This window comes from Xiphophorus hellerii, chromosome 12 (genome assembly GCF_003331165.1).
Source record: "Xiphophorus hellerii strain 12219 chromosome 12, Xiphophorus_hellerii-4.1, whole genome shotgun sequence".
In the NCBI taxonomy this organism is placed as follows: Eukaryota; Metazoa; Chordata; class Actinopteri; order Cyprinodontiformes; family Poeciliidae; genus Xiphophorus; species Xiphophorus hellerii.
In genome coordinates, this window is record NC_045683.1 from 17,614,268 (window position 1) to 17,636,919 (window position 22,652).

The window sequence follows — 22,652 nt, forward strand, 5'->3', positions numbered from 1 at the left end:
CCCATTCTCTCCTAATGCAAGCCTGCTTACATAATATTATTGTCACTGTTCTGTGAAACTAAAGTATCTTGTGTAGAAAACGCAGAAATAAAACATTGGATGTCATTGAGTAGTTTTGCAGCTGTTTTAATTTATCCATACACACAGCACTTAATGAAATGTTATCTTTCTGCAAATTAGTTTAACAGAAGGGAAAACTGAGAGAACAAAGACAGGGCGCTGTTTGTGCAAAACAGCATTGTTCACAAACAAGTCCTTTTTATTCTTTAAAGAAAAGCTGCATAATTATATTGCCTTTATTGAATCTTCATGCATCAAGCGCTATTGTTTATGGGAATAGAACTCCTTAAATTATTTTAAAACAAGCTGCCTATGCTTCATTGCACCGTCTTGCAAAGCTTTAAGGCTTTTTGAAGGAATTTGCTTGAAGCTCAGCAAATGGCATTCCTAAGCACATGAAGTTGACTTGACCTGTTGGATAAGGCTTTAAAACTCACATGCTCAAAGCTGTGGTTATGATTAAGAAAGATCTCTGTTCTTCGACTGGAGAAAAGGTTAACAATGGACAGATCCTTTCACATTTCAGTGCAACCTTGTCTCAGGTTCTGTGTGTAATAATAAATAGAACTGAGAAAAACCTTTCTGCAACCAAAACAAGAGATAAGGAACGGTACTCTGGCATAAAATCATATTTGTTGGTTTTAGGCTGGATGTTGAGCAATACTAAACAAGTGGAAAGTGTACCACAAAGGCTGGTTGTTATTTCTATATATGGGTCAAACAGTCTTTCCACTGCCAAAGGGGCGCAGGGGCTGTTAAACTTCAATGAGTTTAACAGCCTCCCTCCCTGAGCAGGAGTCATGCGCTGCACCTTGCAACTGGGAGACACAATGTAAGGAGGGCAATCCGACTGAGCGGCTCGACACGCTTTCAATGCTTTGTTTGAACTTCATTTCACAGCAGCTTCCAAGATGAATTTAAGTGAGGGAGCCAATAAATCAAAGAAAGAGGTGAGTGTAAGATTTGACCCCATTTTGGGTTTTCTTTCTGAATATTTGATTTTCCTTTAGTGTCTGAAAACGATGCACTGTGGCTTCCCTGCAGCGATAAATAGAGACATGTGGTCTAATAGTATATTTTAGGAGTTTCCACTCTTTTGGTGTTGCATTCATGGTTAATTCAATACAAATCGTTTCATTTCCCATTCTGAACATTTGCTGCTAGGACTCTGATGAGGATTTCTAGGGTTTCCATATGCATCTGCTGCAGCTATTTGTTAGTCATTTGTGTATTTTGCACTTAAATTAACAGTATGTAAGATGTTTATGCTGTGAACACTAATCATGTATGTTATGTTTTGGCTTTATTGTCTATTTTATTAAACATAAATTAAAATCACAAACAGATTGTTGCGCATAAACCTGTTCTTTAATAAAAATCCATCATCATCAATCCATCAACTCAAACATTTAATCATTTTGGGGATGTTTTTCAACATGAATAAAAACAAAATAAGGGGATAAACAAATTGACTAAGCAAGGTACAGGTTTACAGTCAATAATACTTTATAAACAGTGAGGAAAGCAAGAGACACAAGATGATTTTCTTCTGTTTGTCAACTAGGGGGAGCCAGCACAGCATCTGTAGAGATAACGTCTTCAAACTCCAGTGGAGAACATTGTTATTTATATTTGGAGTCTTCTTGTTGCCAAAAAATGCAGAAATATATATATATTTATATATATTATTTTAATTACTAATTCAATTGGCTCTAATTGTGAACAAAATCTCTGCTTTGTGTTTTTTTTTTTTTTGATAACTTTGTATTAATTTCTGTCATTTTTTCCTTTGATATATAAACATCAGTCAGTCATTACAGCAGGAGGTGCTGAAACTGTTTCATTGTTTTAAATGCCTGGAAAAAAAAGATCAAAATCAAGTTATCTTATTAAATATTCTCACAAACATTTGATGGTTTATCATTTTGTTTCTGTTTTGTTTCATCATTCAAATAGCACAAAGAAACAAGTATATTTTTTGTGTCCCATTCAAAAATTCTCCAAAAAAAATCTACCAGATTAAATTACAGACAGAAGATCAGAGTTGGCTGGTAGGAACATCTCACTCTTTGTCACTTTGTGCTTTTTATGGTGTAGCGCCTGGAGCAGCTGTGCTCTTCTTGTGTCTAGAGTCTGATTTCTGGCAGATTTTCTTTAGAAAAATGTTTTGAAAATATCTGACAATGAAAACTATTTTGTGGAATTTTTTTTTCTATAAATTGTTGGACAGAACCTGATTCATATTGAAGAGAACAGTTTAAACAAGAAAACCTGGTTCCTGTTTAAATGAGAAATTGTTTACCTCTGTTGTTCACACAGAGGTTTAATTTTAGAATGTCAATAAATTGGCCAACCATTTAAACTTGTAAAGAAAACGACAAAGTGAGCTATAGCTTCCACACAGATCCTCCATTTTATTCAACTGCAATATTGCAGTAAATATACTGCTCAAAAAAATAAAGGGAACACTTTAAGTGTTAAACACCTGTTTAAGTGTTCCCTTTATTTTTTTGAGCAGTGTAGAATTTTTTTTAAAAAGGAGCCAATTTAAGAATATCAACACTATATATTGTCAAATCTGACCAACATTTTACTGTTATAAACATAAAAGTATCACAGCAAAACATATTTGATATTAATTTTAAGGGAATATAAACTGAAACTATCAGTGTTTATTCAAGTTGTCTGAAGGACTTCTTAAACCTCAAGCATCTTAACATAATTTAATCTTTATGACTGTGATATGGCTGCTGTCCATTAGCATCTCGGGTGTCCCCCCCCCGACAGAGGGGTCAGCGGGGACACTGAACCATGATCTCGCTTTGGGCAACAATATGACTAGAGCTGATCCTGCCCCTTTTAATATGTTAATGCGTGATCATATTTTAATTCTGCATTAAATGTGACTACACTGTTAGACCTTTTATTGTAATTTTACAGTAACTTACTGGCAACACTGTTGCCAGCAAGTTACTGTAATTACCATTCTACAGTACCTTTACTGGCAACAGTGTTGCCAGTAAGTTACTGTAATTACCATTCTACAGTACTCTTACTGGCAACACTGTTGCCAGTAAGTTACTGTAATTACCATTCTACAGTACTCTTACTGGCAACACTGTTGCCAGTAAGGCAACACTGTTGCCAGTAAGTTACTGTAATTACCATTCTACAGTACTCTTACTGGCAACACTGTTGCCAGTAAGGCAACAGTACCCTTACTGGCAACACTGTTGCCAGTAAGTTACTGTAATTACCATTCTACAGTAACTTTACTGTTATGATATTTCACAGTTAATTTTTACTGTGAGTGTGCTTTACAGTTATAACTGCATTACTGTAAATGTAGTTTCTAGTATAATACAGTAATTGTATTTTATAGTAAAGCTGGTCTACTGTAAACTTGTTTCACAACATAATGTCAGAGTTTTACTGTAAATTAAAGTTTACATTTCTTTAAGATAAGAATATTTTACCATAAACCGAAAAATTTCATAAAAGAAATTTTAGTCCAAGTACTGTGAATAACAGGTATTTATTTTCAGCAGATTTGTAGAAATAAAATCCATTTACATATTCGCAATGTCATAAAAAACAATGTCACAATACAATATAATGTGCTGTAAAACAACAAAACCATAGAACACATTTCCTACATCAGAAGAACTTTTATTCCATTCGTCAAACAAAATCAGTGGGATCCATCTTGTGGAAGCTGAACTGTAAAGAATAAGACAGACAATGTGGGAGGTCATGAGATGGTCAGGAAGTTATCTACATTTTCAAATCGACAGGAAGTTGACAAATTAAGCTGAAGTGACAATGTTCACATGCATAAAATCTTTGTCATAAAGCAGCATTAAGTTGATAATTTGTTTTAAAAAAAATCAATTGGACTGAAGTGATAATAGAAGCTGCATAAAGAATGAGCAGGACTGGCTTCACTTCAGGTTTTTGGATTGTTTATGGCAAAACCAGTCAGTCAGTCAGTCTTCAGTAATTCAAAAGATTGCGTACTACAAATGTCCCCAAGGGGACGATGAAGTACAACAATCTTTTTAGTCATTTTGTTGGTGCTGACGGATTACTGCAAAGGTGTGCCTAATAAACTGAAAACTGCATAGTATAAAAATACACCACACTTAAACGACTACACACTTATACATTTCTGTGATTTATTAAGAGATGCAGCGACATCCACTTTTTACCACGGACACAGAAAAGATGTAGGCTACTCTAAAGGGCTATTGTGTAGGAATCACATGGCATTTATAAATAATCATTAAAATCATATTAAAAAGGCTAAAGTAAAGTCAGAGCATGCAAGATAGGAGGAAAAGACAACAAAATAATAAACATTTACATTTGGTAAAATACTTACCTAGTTGGAAGTCCTCCATTCAAATTCAGCAAGTTGTTGGAAGAAGGTGGTGATCTGGGAGTTGACACTGACTACTTTCTTCTTGACAAGACTTCCCGTCTTGCGGCTTGTACCGACTTTGGCTGTGCATTTGGTACCAACATCTGGATTGATCCTCACAAAGAATCTTTTAACAGAAATAAAATATATTAATTGTAATTTTTAATGAAGACGTACAATACAGCAATCAGCTATGGTTCTTCATCATCAGTCAAACTGTCATTAAATTTAATTCATAAATGGCTTGGTGTAGAGTACTTGCCATTGTATCATCTCCAGCGTGGTGGATGCTGACTCCTGATACTCCAGATTGAAGACAGAATATGACCCAAAAAAGACAGCAAGGACGCTGGCAAAGTCATGTAGTTGCTCAGGCTGGAAAAATACCTTCTCCTCCATACTGACCATCCACCGGGTTGCAGACATCAAGCTATTTCCTAAAATAGACAAACCCTTGTCAGGCTAACGCTAGTGAGTAAAAGTACAGACTACCATAACAATTACATACATTGCTACGAAAAAATAATAGTGATAGAAAATATTCCTCTTACCAAGCATGATTACCCTTGGTGTAGTGGGTAAGGTCATTTCCATTTCAACAGACATCTTGGTGGAAGATACCTTTAAAACATAAAAGGAAAACTCTCTTAAATATGAATTACTGGTAGTAATTTATATTTAAAGGGCCAGTTCACTCAGATTACAACAGGTTTTTGAGAACCTCATCCCGGAGACTAGACTAGATTTTACTCCTACATCCTGCTACCACTCTGAAACAGCGGATGTGAATGACAGTTTGTGGGGCTAAATGCATTTTTTAAAGCATTACATTCCACAAGTGTTCAGTCTGACTTCTACAATGGCGGTGACTCCTGTGCATGTGGGACCTGAATGCAGAAAATGTTCTGAAGGAAGCAGGACATTGCTCTATTCCACATGCAAACCGATAATTAGCTGTGTGTTGATGTTTCTTCACATGACTACAAAATTCTGTAAATTCTGAAGTACAAATGCTGCAGAATTTACACCTGTACATAGTTGCACCTGTTAGTACTGACTTAACTTTAAATTTACAGGAGCATGGTTTAAACATGTGAACAGTCCTTAGGTGTAACCAGGGTTGGAAATTAACTTTTTTGTCCACCTGCCACTGTGGCTGAACCAACTCAAAAAATAACAGAAACTACTTTAATGTTTTTCACCTTTGTCCTCATTTACAGACTCTTATACACTATGTTGGAGATGTAATGGTACTTTAGCAGGCTAACCAGCTGTAGCAAGCTCAAAGTTATAGATTAGGTTAGCTGCTCCTCTACATTTCCAGACTATTTTGTGGCTTCAAATATGTTTGAAGAGCTGTCTTTTTACCTGTTGTCTTGTCTTTTGAAGAGTTGAAGCTATGTTAGCAGTCAGCAGGACAGAACTGCACAGCCACTTGGAGGGAAAAAGCTTAGGAGTTAAAAAAAAAGGTCATCTGAAGAAAAGAAAAAAAAGAACAAAGTTAGAAATTCATCCTTGCTGACCTACATAGCTAATCTGCACTTTTAACATCTGCAAGATCATGGTTTAAACAAATGAACAGTCATTAGATGTAAAAAAAAAAAAAAAGAGAAGGGGGGGGATCAATTATCAGTTAAGGTTATATTGTTCGACAAAGGATGTAACAACAATGCTAACAGACACTCAGCACTGAGCTCATCTCAACCCAAAGCCGCCCGAGGAAGATTAAGCGGTAAAAGTCAAGCTAAAACCTTCAGCGGTAAAATTAGCACCTTTGCTAACGTTAATTCCGAACCAGCTCACAAAGTAACACCATCATATTTTCCTATCTTTCACCTCATTTACAGACACGTAACTTATAAGGTTGCAATATGCCAGTTATATAAAACACCAGAGTTAGTAAAGGTAACGTTATTTTACCAGGCTAACCAGCACAAACGAGCTCATGCTATAATGCTAAGTTATAGCATTATAGCATGATGCTATAAGTTACGTTAACTCCATCTAAAATGTACATTTCCAGACTAGGCTTTGGCTTCAAACAGTTTTCTAAGAAGTGGTTTTTTACCTGTCTTGAAGAGCTGAAGCAGTGTGAGCCCACAGCACGGAGACAGAGCTGCACTTGCACTTGGAGAGAAAAAGCTTCGGAGTTTAAAACAAACGTCATCAGAAAACAGTTGGAAGCGAAGCCACGCTTGATGACGTAGCTAGATAAACTGCATATTAATGTTAGCTAGGATGTGAAAAAAACAAAAGTACATGCTCTCTTTCTGCCTTAAAAATATGTTAACCACTAAAGGAGTAAAAATACAGAAACAGGGAACCACGATGAAGCAGCTATGATGACCGTTGGAAATCAAATATAATTCTTACTGTATATGATAAGTACAGTACCACTACTGTAATGTGTAAACAGTAAATTACTGCAAATTCAAAACATACAGTAAATTACTGTAATACTATGTACTATACCCATAATGCAATGCAAACTACAGTAACTACTTGTAAAGATGTCTTATAGGGTGACCAAACGTCCGTATTTCCCGGGACATGTCCGTATTTCACGTCCTGTCCCGGGCGTCCCGGGGTTTTTTTAGAAAGTGAGGAAATGTCCTGTTTTTTAAATTACCTTCATTGGACCATTATATTTACAGGCACTAGGGCACTGCGCACGGCCCTGCGTGTGACGTAATCCCTGAGCCGCGTCAGTGCGGGCAGCCCTGTTCTTAATCAGAAGATAGATAGCGTGGCTGTCAGTACGAAAACAACATACGAAAGCGCAAATGTATGTTTACCTACTATTTACAAAAGAGTTTCCCCGCTTTCAGACCCCCCCACCCCCCTCGCTACAACGTGTCCTGGTTTTCCCAACTGAAAATATGGTCACCCTATTTATGGTAGTTTTACTGGGCATTTTGTGGTATTTAACTGTAAAAAATACAGCAAAGGCTAACAGTGTATGATGACCGTTGGGAATCAAATATAATTCTTACTGTATATTATAAGTACAGTACCACTACTGTAATGTGTAAACAGTAAATTACTGCAAATTCAAAACATACAGTAAGTTACTGTAATACTATGTACTATACCCATAATGCAATGCAAATTACAGTAACTACTTGTAAAGATGTCTTATGGTAGTTTTACTGGGCATTTTGTGGTATTTAACTGTAGAAAATACAGCAAAGGATAACAGTGTAGCTTTAAGGATTAACTTGTGAGCCCAGGACATTAAATTGCTTGTAGGATAGTATAAAATCTTGATAAAACATTACTTCAAACAAACTGCTAATTAAAAAAATTTTTCACACCATTTCTTCCTGTAATAATCCTACAAAGTTGAGATCAAAAGAGAGCATGCAACACTTAAACTATTCCCAGAATATTAAGAAGCAGCAAATTATAAAAAGGCTATTATTTACTCATTAGGGCTGTTTGACATCATCAAGCAAAAGGTCCTAAGATGATGCAAAGGCTTGTTGTGCTTTAAGATCAGAAGATTGATTGATTGTTGCGAGTTTACAAGACTGATTGGTTTAGTAAAGCTTAATATAGCTTCAATATGCTACATGCTGTCTCCAGCAATATTTCGCTCACTGAGCTCTACTTGTAGTACTTGGATGCTGTCACAGTAGCGTGAAACTCTGATGATCAGAGAGTACCCTCATTATGCAGAAGATTCACCACACTTCATACTCATTTTCTGACAACAGATCAGTTGTGTTATTCTCAGGATAAACTCATCCACCAGTCAGACATGAGTTTACTTCTGAGAGCAGCCTCAAGAAGAAAAGGATACTCCATGTGTGAACAATAGTTTTAAGAAGTCTCGAGGTTGTGAGAAAAATGCCAAAAGAATATGTGGATGAGTACGAGCCTTTGCTCGTAAGGGGCATTAAAGACGAAAGGCGTTTAAAGGTATGCAAGGCATTCATTGTTATGACTCGCTGAAGGAAAGAAGGATGAGTTTGTTGTTCTTGATTTTCTGGAAATGCTTTCCTGAAGTCTTCGTTTGAATTTTTGCAGCTTCCAAACAAATCGCTGCTATTGGCTGTGTTTGCTGCTTGTGTTGGAGGAACGTTTCAGTATGGATACAATATCTCTGTCATCAACGCACCCACAATGGTAAGAACCAGGAAGAAATGGGAATGCTAAGGGAGGATAGCAAAGCAAAGCTGGATTGTTATTGTTTCTTCTTGAAAGATCCACTTTAAAGTAGTATTTTATTGTTTTGCCTGAAAGAAAAGTTGTCTTTTTGTCTGTGATAAACGTTTTATAGTTGGTGAACTACTTGCCTGCAGATTTTTTTTTGTTCTGTATCAACCAAGGATGTATAAGTTACGTATAAATTGTTCAAATTAAAACAATGCTGCTCTTTATATTACCTCTTAATGTGAGGACAAACCTGTTCTTAGAAAGTACTTCAAAGTTTTCCTTTTACTAATTTATAGCTGCACTTAAAAATAACAAATGTTAAACTGCATTTCTTTTCTTTCCTTCCATCCCAAGTATGTACAAAACTTCATCAACCAGACCTGGATGCAGCGCTATCAAACCAACATATCACAGGGTGGACTCACGCTGTTCTGGTCCACCATTGTTTCCATGTTCACCTTAGGAGGGCTCATAGGCACATTAGTGGGCGGGACTCTGTCTGTGAAGCTGGGGAGGTATGGAGATATTATTATATTTGGTAAGACTAACTCATCTTTTGTTACCTCTAAGTCATATTGTGTGGTTTCCTTCAGGAGAGGGACGCTGCTGGCCAATAACGCCTTTTCACTGACAGCTGCTCTGCTGATGGGTCTGAGCTCCACTGCAGGGTCATTTGAGCTGCTCATCATTGGACGGCTCCTCAGTGGAATGAATGCAGGTAAATACAGCCAAACATTCTTACCTCTTTTGAGCTTCCCCACCTTTTGCATAGTACAACCACAACCTGAAATCCAAAGTGTTGGGATTTGATGTTTTGATGATTTGTAAAACTCCAAATTCAATAGCTGGGAAGTGGGAGAAAAAGAAACATGGTTTTCAACATTTGTCACATATAAAAGTCTAAAATATGTAGTGGTTGTTTCTCTTTAGCCCCCTACATACTTTTTATAACAACTAATTGTATTGGGTTAATAAAGTAAGCAGCATTGCACATGATATAGTAATTTTTTCCTTTCTTTTTTGCAAAATAGCACCTTCTATAATGTTCTTTGTGTGTCCTACATAGCTTGTGCAAAACTGCAAATAGGGACTTCTTTGACTTTCTTATAACAATGCCTTTCTTCTTTCCATTCTTCCATAAATACCAGATTTCTAGAGTGTACAACAATCAGCTGTCTTGTCCACACATTCGTCCATCTGAGCTTTAGATCCTCCAGAGTGTCCAAGGACCTTTTGGCTGCTTCTCAATTAGGAAAACATTTCAAAATTCCCTGAATCTGTTTCCTTTCATTTCAGAATTCACATGGAAAAAAACAGGAAAAAACATTTTCATGTTTCAAGAGGTGTAAATACTTAAATAAACCATTGAATTTAGAACAAAATGACTCAAAAGATATATTTTGTTTGATAGCCAAACACCTCCTTAAAAAATGATTGCATATGTTTAGTAATAATTTCTAAAGTCTTTTTCTTGTTAACATTATTAGGGCCTGACTTTAAAACAAAATACTAACTTAGAGATTAATCTCGGATTGTTGTTCACAGGCATTGCCCTGTGTGTTCAGTCTCTTTACTTGGGGGAAATAGCTCCAACTGCATTACGTGGGGCCATGGGAATGGGAACTTCAGTCTTCATCACTGGTGGAATCTTAACAGGACAAGTTATGGGCCTCAAGTAAGTTTCAAACACTAAATCCCACATAGGCCGCTTAATATTCACTTTCAAGGAATGCACAGATTGTTGTGCTGTCTCAACAAGCATGCTAATTTGGCATCTGTGTGTAACTGTGCAGAGAAATTCTCGGTAAAGAAGAGTACTGGCCCATTCTGCTCTCCACCACATGCATCCCTGCATTCCTGCAGCTCCTTACTTTGCCCTGGTTCCCAGAGAGCCCGCGCTACCTGCTTATTGACAAAGGAGATGAGGAGAGATGTAAAAAAGGTAAAGTATTTCTTAAACTATTCCTCAGTGTATTGTGTAGATCATTATTTCTATTTATTTATTTTTTTCCTTGTTTAAACCCTGAAAAGTCATTTTAACTTTATTGGAACAGTTGGAACTACATCACAGAATTAAAAATATATATATACAAAAGCAACCTGCCTTCCACGTGCTAATTTTGAGGAACCATGAGAAGTACAGTGTAAATGCAGCCTTTTTATACAAATCTTATCTAGAAACAGAAATCAGTGTTTTGTTGGTGCAGTCGGTTCATGCATGTGATCTCGTTTGGACCACAGCGCATTAATGTGAAAGGAAAGCTGTTTATTGCAGAAAACCTTTTGATTGGACTTTAAAAGTCACACCCCTGAAGCCTGATCAGATGAGAAGAATGGTGTTCACAGAGGATTTCATTCACTGAGTCATGTGTTTTCCTGTGTCCAGCCTTGAGGCAGCTGCATGGCTTAGCTGACTCTGGTGATGCTTTGGAAGATATCGAGAAGGAGAAGAATAATTTGGTGGGTTTCCAGGCCAAGAAGCCCTGGGAACTCTTCTCCGATCGTAGTTTACGGTGGCAACTTCTCACCATCATCCTCCTGAACATTGCTCAGCAGCTGAATGGCATTAATGCTGTATGTATGACTTATCCCACAGCAACCCCCTAATGATTATTTTTTTAAAAAATCAAAGCCAGAATTATATCCTCCTGTTTTTAGATTTACTTCTATGGTGATTATGTGTTCCGACAATCTGGTATTCCTATGGATAAAATACCATATGCAACTGTCGGCACTGGTGTCTGTGAGTGCATCACAGCTTTAACATGTGTGAGTATCCATCTATACTTAAATTTTTAATGAAGTTGTGTGTCATTTTTGTTTTTATGCAGTGATTAAGGTGCACACAAATTGACTATTTCCTCTGACTTCTGGAAAGATTGCATTGGATTTGATTGGGGGGAATTAGAGTCAATGGGACTGAGTATAAATGCACAACACACCTTTTAACTTTATACCTATCCAAAGTTAATGGAAACCAGTTTGGTTTATTTGTGAAATTAACTGAAATATCACATTAAAGTACAACAAAATAGATTGGAATTTGAGGTTTCATCATTAAAAAGTAAAGTCCAACTGGTAGGAACAATGGGAACATCAACAAAGCATCCATAATGTTAAATGATTCATTGTTTTATGGTAGTATTTTCTCTGATAAGGTCCACAGATGAGACGGCAACCAAAGACTACAACTCAAAACAGAATTGTAACTATTCATAAAAACACTTAAAGTACAATGAAAATTAACACAAAGTCTAAAACACAAAACAAAACTGAAGATATTAAATAGTCAAATGTGTGCTTGAAGTGAGCTGTACAAAGACAGTCCTGTCAATTTAGTCTGTGTGTGCAATGTTACTGCGCTAAACTGGCACATCTGTGTTTTTTACTATTTAAAATAGGGCTTAAGTAATTTACAAACAATTGAATCAGTTTTAATTTACAATTTACAATGTATTTTTATAATAGTATTATAAACAGTAAGCTTCCTGTTGAAGCACATTGGGTATTATTTACACATTGGAACATGTCCAGCTACATTTGCTTGTTAAACCTCCCCACATGGTCTTGTGACATGCTGTGTGTCTCACAGGGTATGCTTATTGAATGTCTGGGAAGGAAAGTCCTCATCATGGGGGGTTATGTACTCATGAGTATCTGCTGTGTTTTTTTCACACTGACGCTCACTTTCCAGGTAAGTTACTTCACGATCAGACATCTTACCCAGACGTTTATGCCTGAGTTAACATTCGCTCTCCCTTCAGGATTTCAGCCCAGTTTTTCCGTACCTGAGCATGGCGTGTGTTTTTGCCTTCATCTTGAGTTTTGGCTTGGGACCAGGTAAGTAAATAAAGCACGAACCTCATTAAATTTCACAGCTATGTCTCTAATTTTCTTTGTGTCTACTGTCTGTTAAAGGTGGTGTGACTAACATCCTAACCACAGAGTTGTTCACACAAAATACTCGGCCTGCTGCCTTCATGATTGCAGGATCAATGAACTGGCTCAGCTTCTTCTTAATCAGCATGGTCTTTCCCTTCATTGTGGTCAGTGCTCCAGGTCAACATGAATAAGTGCAATTTAAAATGTTTCACTGTTGTCTGATACATCCTTTCTTTGCATTCATAGATTGGGCTACAGCAGTACTGTTTCCTGGTCTTCTTGGCAGTTTGCTCCTTGGTGGTCACCTACATATTCTTTGTTGTTCCTGAAACAAAGAACAAAACCTTTGTGGAAATTCAGAATGAGTTCCAGTCATTGAAGACGAACACGTTTTGCAGTTCAGATGGAGCTGGAACTATACTCTTATCAACGTCCATCTAAAATGTTTCTCAGACAAACTTTCTCTGTCACACACAATACTGATAAACACACATGCATGATATTGCAGACTGTAATAAATATCTACATAATGAAATTAAGATGACCTTGTTACACATCCCTGTATTATACATGATGGTTTGTACTACCTCTATAAAGGGTGCTTTACTTAAAATTTTAAATAAATTTCAGTTAAAAATGTCCATTCTTCCTTAATTGGTGTGAACAGGTTCAAAGTTAAGACTGCATGCTGCTGCAGCTGCCTGGTCTTTTCTAATCCCTCAGAGCTGCATGTGGTCTGAAGAACAAAGACGTTTTGCATGCATTATTTTTTTACAGGGATAAAGAGTCTGAAATCAGGAACTTAAATGGGTGACTGAACAGGTGCAACAGATGAGGATGATGAGGCAGCACAGGTGAGCGGCATAATGCAGAAAGGTGAGTGTAAGTAACAAAAAGAAAACAGGAAAAAGACAAACATAGGAGCTAACAGGAGAAAATCAAGATAGAAACAGAAGTAGAATGTGACAGGAGAAATGTAGGGGAATGATAAAGAATACAAAAATCAAGACTCAAGAATAAACTATGACCCTAGAAATAAGGATACAAACTGTCATGTCTAAACTTGGCAAACAACAAATAAACGAGACTGAACCGAAAGTGAGTACACTCTAAGTAGACAACAAGGAAATGACTAAATAACACAGCAGATTGTCAAATCCCAGAGTAAACTATAAAAATAAACCTGACAATAAGAAGAAACTATGAAACTTAAATAACCCATAAAATAATTACAAGCCAACAACCCAAGCACCCAAGAACCATCACAAGCAGTTGTGAATAAGAAAACCATCACAGTACTGCTGAAACCCCAAAAGCCCCAAATAACTGGGTTTGGGGCATTAGTGTTCCTGCTAACCTATATATATGTATATATATAGATATATATACATATATATTAATTCACAGCAAAAGTAATCTCGAGACATTTTACAGGACAAACAGGCCCAGTTCTTGTCTGCCTATAAAGTGGCTTCTATCTGATTTATTCCTACACAGATGCATTCAGTTTGTGCAGTCTTAAGAAAAAACTGTTAGATTCAGCCATCCATCGTCTAAAGCTGTTTATACTTGAGGTACACCCCAGAGAAAAGTCTGTCAGATTCAGTTGATCAGCAGTAGCTTCAAAAAACTTCCGGATTCTAAGCAGGAAGCTCCTTTATTTCAAGAAGAGACCTCCAGCTGAGCTAGTTTAGCAAGGATGAGTGCTCATCTTTCATCTCCAGATTTTTATGGTCAGACAGTGATACAGGAATTGTGACTGTGATATTGCATGAATCTCTCCTGTTCCAGAGCCAGCTAATTTCCAGTTAGTTTGCTGTGCATCTTTTCACTGTCCTGACAACTTCTTCTTCTTCTATAGCTTTTTCTGGCAGTTTACATAATTTGTGTATTACCGCCGTCAACTGGACGGAGATGTAATTCAGAAATTCATTTTTTCCTATATATCTTCAAACCTTAAAATAACTATATTATATACATACTTATACACTCACACACACACACACACATACTAAATCCTCTCAGCTAATTTTATATCTTTTAAACATTTGATGAGTGCTTGAATTATATCTGTCCTGACATGATCAGAAATTCATTTCTTGTACAGAAATTTGTCCAAGTGTCACGTCATATACTGCCATCTAGTGGCCAACTATATTTGTTTTTAGTAAAAGCAAAATATAGAAATTATATATATTATATATATTATATATATATATATTATATATATTATATTATATAAATATATATATATATAAAGGAAAGCACAATGGTGAGTATCAGCAAGGAAAATTACATATGAGCAATTAAACCTCAACATTAATAACTGAAAATCAAAGTGATTTGTAAAAGGGAAGCAAAACTTGAAAAACAATGTAGTAGCATAAAAAACAGAAGTGATATTTTTGGAAAATGTTTAAGGGAACACCCAAGAAACCAATCTATTTTGATCAACAGGCTGACTTTTAGAAATGTCCAACAGTTCTACCTGTTTTCAAAAATATTAAGCAGGTACTCGGGTGTATGCAAAAGTAAAAAATAAACAAAGAAAGATTTTAAAAAAGTATTTAAGTATTGATGTGACGTGTGCTGAAAGCCCATCCGGATACATACCTTTCTAAAGAGCTTTACAGATTTTATATTTAGACAAAAACATTTTGATAACACAGCTTTCTGTCATATTTCTTTGCATCTACTAGTATGTTGTTACAATGTTGGTAAATAACTAAAGTTCATGTCATTTTGGATAGAAAAACTTCCAGTCACCAATTGACTTCACCTGGGTTCAAAACTGTAGGGTGGAATGAATATTGGAGTGAAAATATTTGTTGAGAGCCTAAACCTTTTGTATCTATAGTTCATTATTTGCAAACTATAATGAGTTAGTTTAGTTTTGTTGCATATTATTGTGATATACAAAGTAGACTCATCCTCAATCTTTGTGCATTGGTTTTCTCTGGTACATGGTTAAGGTTGCTGCCAAACTGTTTCATATCTTGTTTATGAAGCCTTATGTTTGCCTAATTTTATGTACTTGTTCCGTTGCTGAAAGCAAGCATCCTTTGTGCCATCTTTGAATGACCCTCATCACTGTTTTCTTTGCATTTTTAAAGAATGTAAGAGTTTATTTTTATTCCTGCATTTAAAAGGAGGCTTAAGCAGAGAATTTACATTCTGTCAAAATTTAGTTTTGCATTGATTACACTGAAGTTTTTCCTGACAATAAAATTAACCAAATTGAATTTATAAAACCAATTTGGTTATCAAAGTTGCGAATTGCTAATAAATGTAAACCAATGCCATTTTCGTAAGCTGATCTTTTTCTTTTAGAAACAAACAAGTTGTTTGAAGAATGGTGTGATTTAAATCTGTCTGCTTTCCTTTCTAATAAACTAATTCATTCTTGATTATATCCAAAGCAAATATAATATTAGATCTCTTCTCAAATGTGAAACTTGAAGGTTGGGGTAAACTGTGGTTGGGGCAAAAGAAGTATCTCATGCTGTTTTCTAAACTTAATTGCCTAGCCTCAGACTTTATTGAATTTTCCCCTAATCTCTTTGTACTGTGAAGTCTCAGGGTTAAGAGCTAGACAGTTTCAGATTGCAACCTACATAGCAGACATGAAGTATGCGAAAGTCTTTAGTTATTGGAAACCACAAATCTACGTCTTTTTAAGTGGAGAGGTGAATGTGGTTGGATTGCAATTCCGTCACCAAAATTACTTCAAAATAGCCAGAACAATGCGAGTGACTCTTCAGCTCCCTGCGGGAGTCGATTGCATCAGGTCAGTTGTATCAGCAGCAGCAGCAGCAGCCTGAACTTCTTCTTCCGCCTTAACTCAGTGCAGAGAGCCAGCGCTCATATCGAAGACATCCTGACAGAGAACTTTTAGGAAATCCAACGAAATGCCGAAAGATTATTTAACCGAGTATGAGCCTCTGCTCACGAAAGGAAGCAAAAAACCAAAAAGGTTACAGGTAAGCCGACTTTAGAGTCAGGCTGGATCATCTTGACGCAGGTAAGTTTAACTTTACCAATTCAGACGATTTTTAGTCCTAATGATGAGCTTGTGTTTTCTGTCTGCAGCTGTTTTGTTTCCAGTTCCCAAACAAGTTTCTCCTGCTGGCTATGTTTTCGACATGCATAGGTGGCACATTTCAGTGCGGATACAATATATCGATCATCAATTCGCCCACTAAGGTAATCACTGATGCTTCTCATTGACACAGACAGATCCATCCAGGGGTTGAATGTTTTGTGGCTTTTAATTTGCGGACGACGGCATTATGATAATTGTCTGGTTACAAGGTAATTAGATGTTAATTGTTAAATTTAACTCTTGTGCGTGGTGACTCGCCCTTCTGCGCATGCTTGATTCTTTGAGAGAGCGGTGACTTTTAAAAGCCATTCCAACAAGTCCTACATTCACTCTTTTCAGTTGGTTTTATTGGTGTTACTCACTGGTTAACCACAACGTGGTGGCATGACTGAATCAGTACAGATTGGACCAGACTAGCGCCACATTTATGTGGATTTCACAGAAAAGCAGGATTGTTCCCTTGAAAGTTGTCACTTTGTGGATTTCTTCACAAGGAGCCATTTGTAAAGAAAAAAAAAAAAACAGTTAAAGCAAAAATAAAATAGCTTCCTTGTTTAATAAAGTCTCATATTGTCAGTTTGCAGTTTGAAAATAGTCCCCCGTGTTTTACGGTAAAGCAAAGCGTGATTCAGTTTATGCAATAAAACTTTGCGAGATAGATTTTTGCATGGGAAAAAGGAACAGAAAAAGCTTTAATTATCGTTAAATTTATAAACTTGTGGGAAAAAATAATTTTTTTAACATGGATAATGCACATTGTTGCACCCCCTTAAAAATGTCTACTGTTTTGACTTTTTTTTTGTCTCACTTAAATGTTTCAGATGGTCATTTTTCAAGATTTGACATCGTAACTTAAGTAAATACAAAACACAGTTTTCAATGAATGATTTCATTAAGAAATAAATGAAAATATTTCTGATTATAATTAATCAGAAATAACTAAGTTTTATTTCTTTTAATTGAATCCTTAAGCTTTTACAGTGTACTAGTTGAGTTTAGTTACTCTAGGAGAATGGTGAAATTTGTGTCATTTTTCATCCGCTAGCTAGTGCTATTATTCTACTTCTTTTCTTATTTCAAGTATGTGCAAGACTTCGTAAACCAGACCTGGAGGCAACGTTACCAAACAGAGATATCTGAAGATGGGCTTACACTCCTTTGGTCCACCATTGTGTCTATGTTTACCATAGGGGGATTTATAGGAGTGTCCATTGGTGGGAATTTGTCAGTGAAGTTGGGAAGGTATAAACATTTTGAAAACAACATTTAGAAATGTTGATCATTCATTTTATTGTATAAATATGACCTTTTCTTGTCTTATGTTTTTTTTCAGGAGAGGGACTCTTCTTGCCAATAATGTTTTTTCATTAGTTGCTTCTCTGTTGATGGGCCTGAGCTCCTCTGCAGGCTCATTTGAGATGCTCATTATTGGACGTCTTCTCATTGGAATAAATGCAGGTAAATACATTTATTTTAGGAACAGATTTACAACAAGTGTAACAACTCCTGAAATCTGAAGCAAAATCAGAATGTGAGGTTCTTCAATTGGTCCAGCTTATAATGAGAGCACGGCTTTTCCTGAAACAGCAAATGAGGTCCCTAAAAATAAAAATATCAACACTTTTAGATACTGTATTTTGTACCAAGAAATTACACAAAAACATAATTGTATAAAAAATGTATGCTCACCCAAGCAAATACATTTATAATTAAGTACAAGTAAAATACAAAGTAGAATTATTGAATTTTTTCATATTTTATCATTTTAAAAGCACAAACTTTACTGTTCATTATGGGGATTTTATGTAAAAGATCAGGATAAAGTAGGACATAAATGTGAAGTGGAAGCAAAAGGATACAAGGTTTTGAAATTGTTTCAGATATTTCACATAAAAATCTGGACGTTTGTTGTGTGAGTGAGTACTTTGTAGAACCTCCTTTTAGCCATTTATCTGCCCATAAGAGACTAAGTTCAGACCAATTGATTATGTGTAAACATTAATTTTGATTTCAAAAATCTTGTCAAATATTCTCACTTGGCCTTTTGGTCTAAAACCTATCTTTGGCAGCGCCACATGGAGAGGTGATTGACAGCTCTAAAATCCTCTTCCTGGCTGTGATTAGATGTTTCTGTTAGCAGAAACACGTTTTGTCTGTCTCATACCAAAACTGTCATGACATGGTGACAGCTCCAACAAATATGTAAAAGAAAAATGTTTTTTTATTAGAAGTTTCATACTGCAGCGTTAACAAACACTTCACATTTTTTACTCAGTGTATTGAATGTATTTTGAAAATAAATAACTGAAATAAATGAACTTTTCAGTTAAATTATAGCTTACTGACACTTGTGTAAGACTGTAAAATCTCTCTTGTTATTTTTCCAGGCATTGCGCTATGTGTTGAGCCTATGTTCTTGGGCGAAATAGCTCCAACATCGTTACGTGGTGCCATGGGAACAGGCTCCTCCATTTTTCTCACTGGTGGCATCTTGTCTGGACAAGTGATGGGCCTCAAGTTAGTGAAATATTTGCTTTGTTCATTTCGATCTACTGCTGCATATTGATTTGTGCTGAAATTGAAAACTGATGTAATTATATTTGTGTATTGATGCAGGGAATTGCTCGGTAAAGAACAGTACTGGCCCCTCTTGCTCTCCACCACGTGTATTCCAACATTACTGCAGCTGCAGTTGCTGCCCTGGTTCCCTGAAAGTCCACGCTACCTCCTTATTGATAGAGGAGACAAGGAGAAATGTAAAAAAGGTAAGATACTTCAATGCAAGTGGGGTTTCTTTTCTTGTAATTCCAAATTTTAAAAAAAAATCATGTGTTGCCTGCCGAGAAGACATGGTGCGTGTGACGGTGCTGCGCAGAAAGTCTAAATACTTCTCAAAAACTGCTTGAGGCTGTCAGTTAAACCATGTGAGCGCTTTCTGATAATTTCATGATGATGTGAAGAAACTGTGGTTTGACCTTTGGTTTCTTTAAAGAAATAAAGCAGTCTGTCGTAGAGTAGCCATGTGAGAGAAAACGTGAACAGAGGACCTCTTTTTCTGTCTGCAGCCCTGAATCAGTTGCATGGCTCAGCAGGCTCTGACATTGTGCTGGAGGATATCCAGAAAGAAAAGGACAATTTGGTTGGTTTCGAAGCCAAGAAACCGTGGGAGCTCTTTGCAGATCGCAGCATACGCTGGCAAGTCATCACCATCATTGTACTCAACATAGCACAGCAGATGAATGGTGTCAACGCTGTATGTATGAGCTTCCTCTACTGTGACTTCTCAATGACTTTGCAAAAACAAATCTTTAAAGACTTGCCCTTGTCTATATCGACTGCAGATGTACTTCTATGCCGATTACTTGTTCCGACAAGCTGGAATCTCAGAAGATAATATACCTTACGCCACCGTTGGTACAGGTGCCTTGCGAATGCCTCACTGCATTAACATGTGTAAGTATGAGCTTGGAATGGCATATTTAAAGACATTTCTGCATTAAGCCACAGGAAAACAAATAAAAGGTGCTGCAGTGGAAAGACTATTAATAATCAAGTGGCACGATGCTTATAATATTACATGATATACCTCCCATTTAAAGCTTAAAAGTGATAGTTTTAGTTTTGTGACATGATGTGTTTCTTTTAGGGTATGCTGGTTGAATCTCTTGGAAGGAAAGTGCTCATCGCAGGAGGGTACCTACTGATGAGTATCTGCTGCATTTTATTCACAGTGACGCTTGCTCTGCAGGTAATTCTTCCGAAGAATACATCTTTAATGGAACTATGTATTTTTAAAATGTTCTACTTTACATGACACGCATTTAGTTATAGCTGTACAGAACAATAGTAAACACCTTTTCAAGTTTTTTTTAAAGAAAATGCAGACAAAGGCAAAAAACAAGAAGAATTTTAACATCTAAACAAGACAAAACTGGTTACCTGCCTAATGCCTTTTGTCCCTGTCACCAGAGACATGTGGAAGCTCTGTTTTAGGAGTGTTCCATGCAAAACAAACACAAATCAAAAAAGTAGTTAGGACATTTTGAAATAGAGGTGACACACTATATCAAACTTGTTGTTGCTTGCTTTCAAAGAAAAGTCTGATTTGTAACTTTAATTTCAGTGTCAGGCTTGCGTTCATTCATCTTTTCAATGATAATCTCTCTTCCTACAGAATCTCAGTCCAGTCTTTCCATACTTAAGCGTGGCTTGTGTTTTTGCTTTTGTCTTAAGTTTTGGGTTGGGACCAGGTACGTTAGTAACTTAGCAAATGTATTCTAATTCAGTGTCTTCATCAGTAACGCAACATTCTTAACTTTGTTGTTTTGTCCTCTAAAGGTGGCGTAACAAACATCTTAACCACAGAGATGTTCAAACAAACTACTCGGCCTGCAGCTTTCATGATCGCGGGATCAGTGAACTGGCTCAGCTTCTTCTTTATTGGCTTACTCTTTCCCTTTATTGTGGTAGGTGTATAATAAATAACTTCTAGCTTAGTTTTATAAATGTTTTGAAAATGTTTGTTTCATATAGTCAGTTTAAGATAAATACATAATTGTCTTTTTTGTGAGGAAACCCTATTTTAAAGAAATTTCAAATGCAGAAGTGTTAATTTTGACAATAATCACTCAAAAGGCCCCAGGCCCCTCTGAGTGACCCATTTTAGACTAAGCAGTGATTTCCTTTGACTTTCAGTTGACTGACTGTGAGTCGGCTGTGTAATCCAGGGGCCCACACCGCAAAACAAGATTAGATTCATTTCACTTCTGATCTATATCAACTTGACTATTTTATTATCCCTCTATTTTTTATTTTTATTTTTTTAGCAAAATGAAGCCGCAACATTTCAAGTGCTTGATATCTTATTAGGGGCATTATTGTGATATAAAGTGCTGGATGATACAGGAAAACCCAACTTGGCTATACTGCAAATTATAATGAGCAATAATCTTATTATGTGAGAAATGACAGAAAACACAACAAGTCTAATAGAATTAAAGTAGTTATTAAATGATTTTAACACCTTCAAACAATGGATGACTGGATATTTCCATATTACTGGAAGTAATGTTAACATTTTGGTGTGGCCCTTCTGGAGTCCCCACTTGAATATGATTGAGAAAATGTGAAGGGAGCTAAAAATTAGGGTGATAGCACAGAGCCTCTAACCTCAAAGACTTATTGGCCACTGATGGATTTATATAATATATGTCTTAATTTAGTAAGAGTTTAAAATGGCTTTCAGAGCTCAAACCCAACCTGTGTGTAAACTAATAAAGATGCCTGAGTTGGTTGCTTATAATGTCTAATTAGTGACTACCCAAAAGTTTTCTTTCAAAAAAATTAATGTTTTGATGTCTGTTGAAAGTAAAATGTCTGCATTGAAATGTTGAATGTTTTACATTGACATTTATTTGTTTTTTCCCCAGATCGGGCTGCAGCACTATTGCTTCCTAGTGTTCTTTGTCGTCTGTCTCTCGGTGGGGATCTACATCATCGTCGTTCTTCCTGAAACCAAAAACAAAAGCTTTGTGGAAATCCAGAAAGAGTTCCAGTCCAGATGGAGTAAAGAGACGGACTCTGATGAAACAGATGCTTTGCTTATATCTACTTCTTTATGATGGGTCTCTGATTCAGCATTAGAGCTAGCAAAGCTAGCTTGTCTACTAAATGAACCATGAAGATTTATTATTCAATTCAGTTTTATTTATATAACTGAGGCACTTTACAAAAAAATAATTTCGACTCAATCATACATATTTTCCAAATGATCCCAGTTTTCAAACAGTACAGTAAGCTCAATTAATTATCACTTGTAGAAAAAAACACCAGTGATGAGTAATGCAATATATCTGTGGTACTTTTGAAGATGTTATTATAGTTTTGGGGTTTTTTCTCTTGAAAACGTAAGCTGTGTTGATTGGTGTGGACTTTATTGTGCCAAATGGTAGTTTGTATAACTTTTTCAAAGACAGCCGTCCTGCAGTTTTACAATAAAGATAAGCCCATTAAATACGACCTTTTGTATCC

The 22,652-nt window shown here is 36.3% G+C and overlaps 2 protein-coding genes across 3 annotated transcripts; both read left to right on the plus strand.

Moving 5' to 3' along the window:
* Positions 1–801: 801 nt before the first annotated feature.
* LOC116729449 (solute carrier family 2, facilitated glucose transporter member 11-like) lies at positions 802–13,161 on the plus strand. 2 transcript variants are annotated; one of them, XM_032577998.1, is made up of 12 exons: positions 802–1,010; positions 8,510–8,608; positions 8,993–9,153; positions 9,232–9,356; positions 10,184–10,313; positions 10,432–10,580; positions 11,025–11,212; positions 11,297–11,407; positions 12,231–12,332; positions 12,403–12,478; positions 12,557–12,684; positions 12,767–13,161. In XM_032577998.1, the coding sequence occupies exons 1-12, from the start codon at positions 972–974 to the stop codon at positions 12,959–12,961; spliced, it is 1,503 nt and encodes a 500-aa protein (XP_032433889.1). In that variant the 5' UTR covers positions 802–971; the 3' UTR covers positions 12,962–13,161. The 2 variants fall into 2 exon arrangements, with proteins under 2 accessions (XP_032433889.1, XP_032433888.1); XM_032577997.1 differs by lacking the exon at positions 802–1,010 and adding an exon at positions 8,217–8,401.
* Positions 13,162–16,088: 2,927 nt separating this feature from the next.
* Positions 16,089–22,640, plus strand: LOC116729448 (solute carrier family 2, facilitated glucose transporter member 11-like). Its single transcript, XM_032577996.1, is given in 13 exon segments — positions 16,089–16,500; positions 16,610–16,723; positions 17,704–17,864; positions 17,956–18,080; positions 19,010–19,139; positions 19,239–19,387; positions 19,688–19,875; positions 19,964–20,047; positions 20,049–20,075; positions 20,269–20,370; positions 20,797–20,872; positions 20,961–21,088; positions 22,052–22,640. Coding segments are annotated over 13 exon segments (1,548 nt in total). The 5' UTR covers positions 16,089–16,428; the 3' UTR covers positions 22,244–22,640.
* The last annotated feature ends 12 nt before the right edge of the window (positions 22,641–22,652 follow it).

Bases quoted from the DNA above. Each gene is read 5' to 3' on its own strand.
- LOC116729449 (XM_032577997.1), top strand. From the start codon at position 8,330: ATGCCAAAAGAATATGTGGATGAGTACGAGCCTTTGCTCGTAAGGGGC. The intron at 8,609-8,992 runs GTAAGAACCAGG...TTCCATCCCAAG, and splicing joins TCATCAACGCACCCACAATG to TATGTACAAAACTTCATCAA. The intron at 12,333-12,402 runs GTAAGTTACTTC...CTCTCCCTTCAG, and splicing joins CACTGACGCTCACTTTCCAG to GATTTCAGCCCAGTTTTTCC.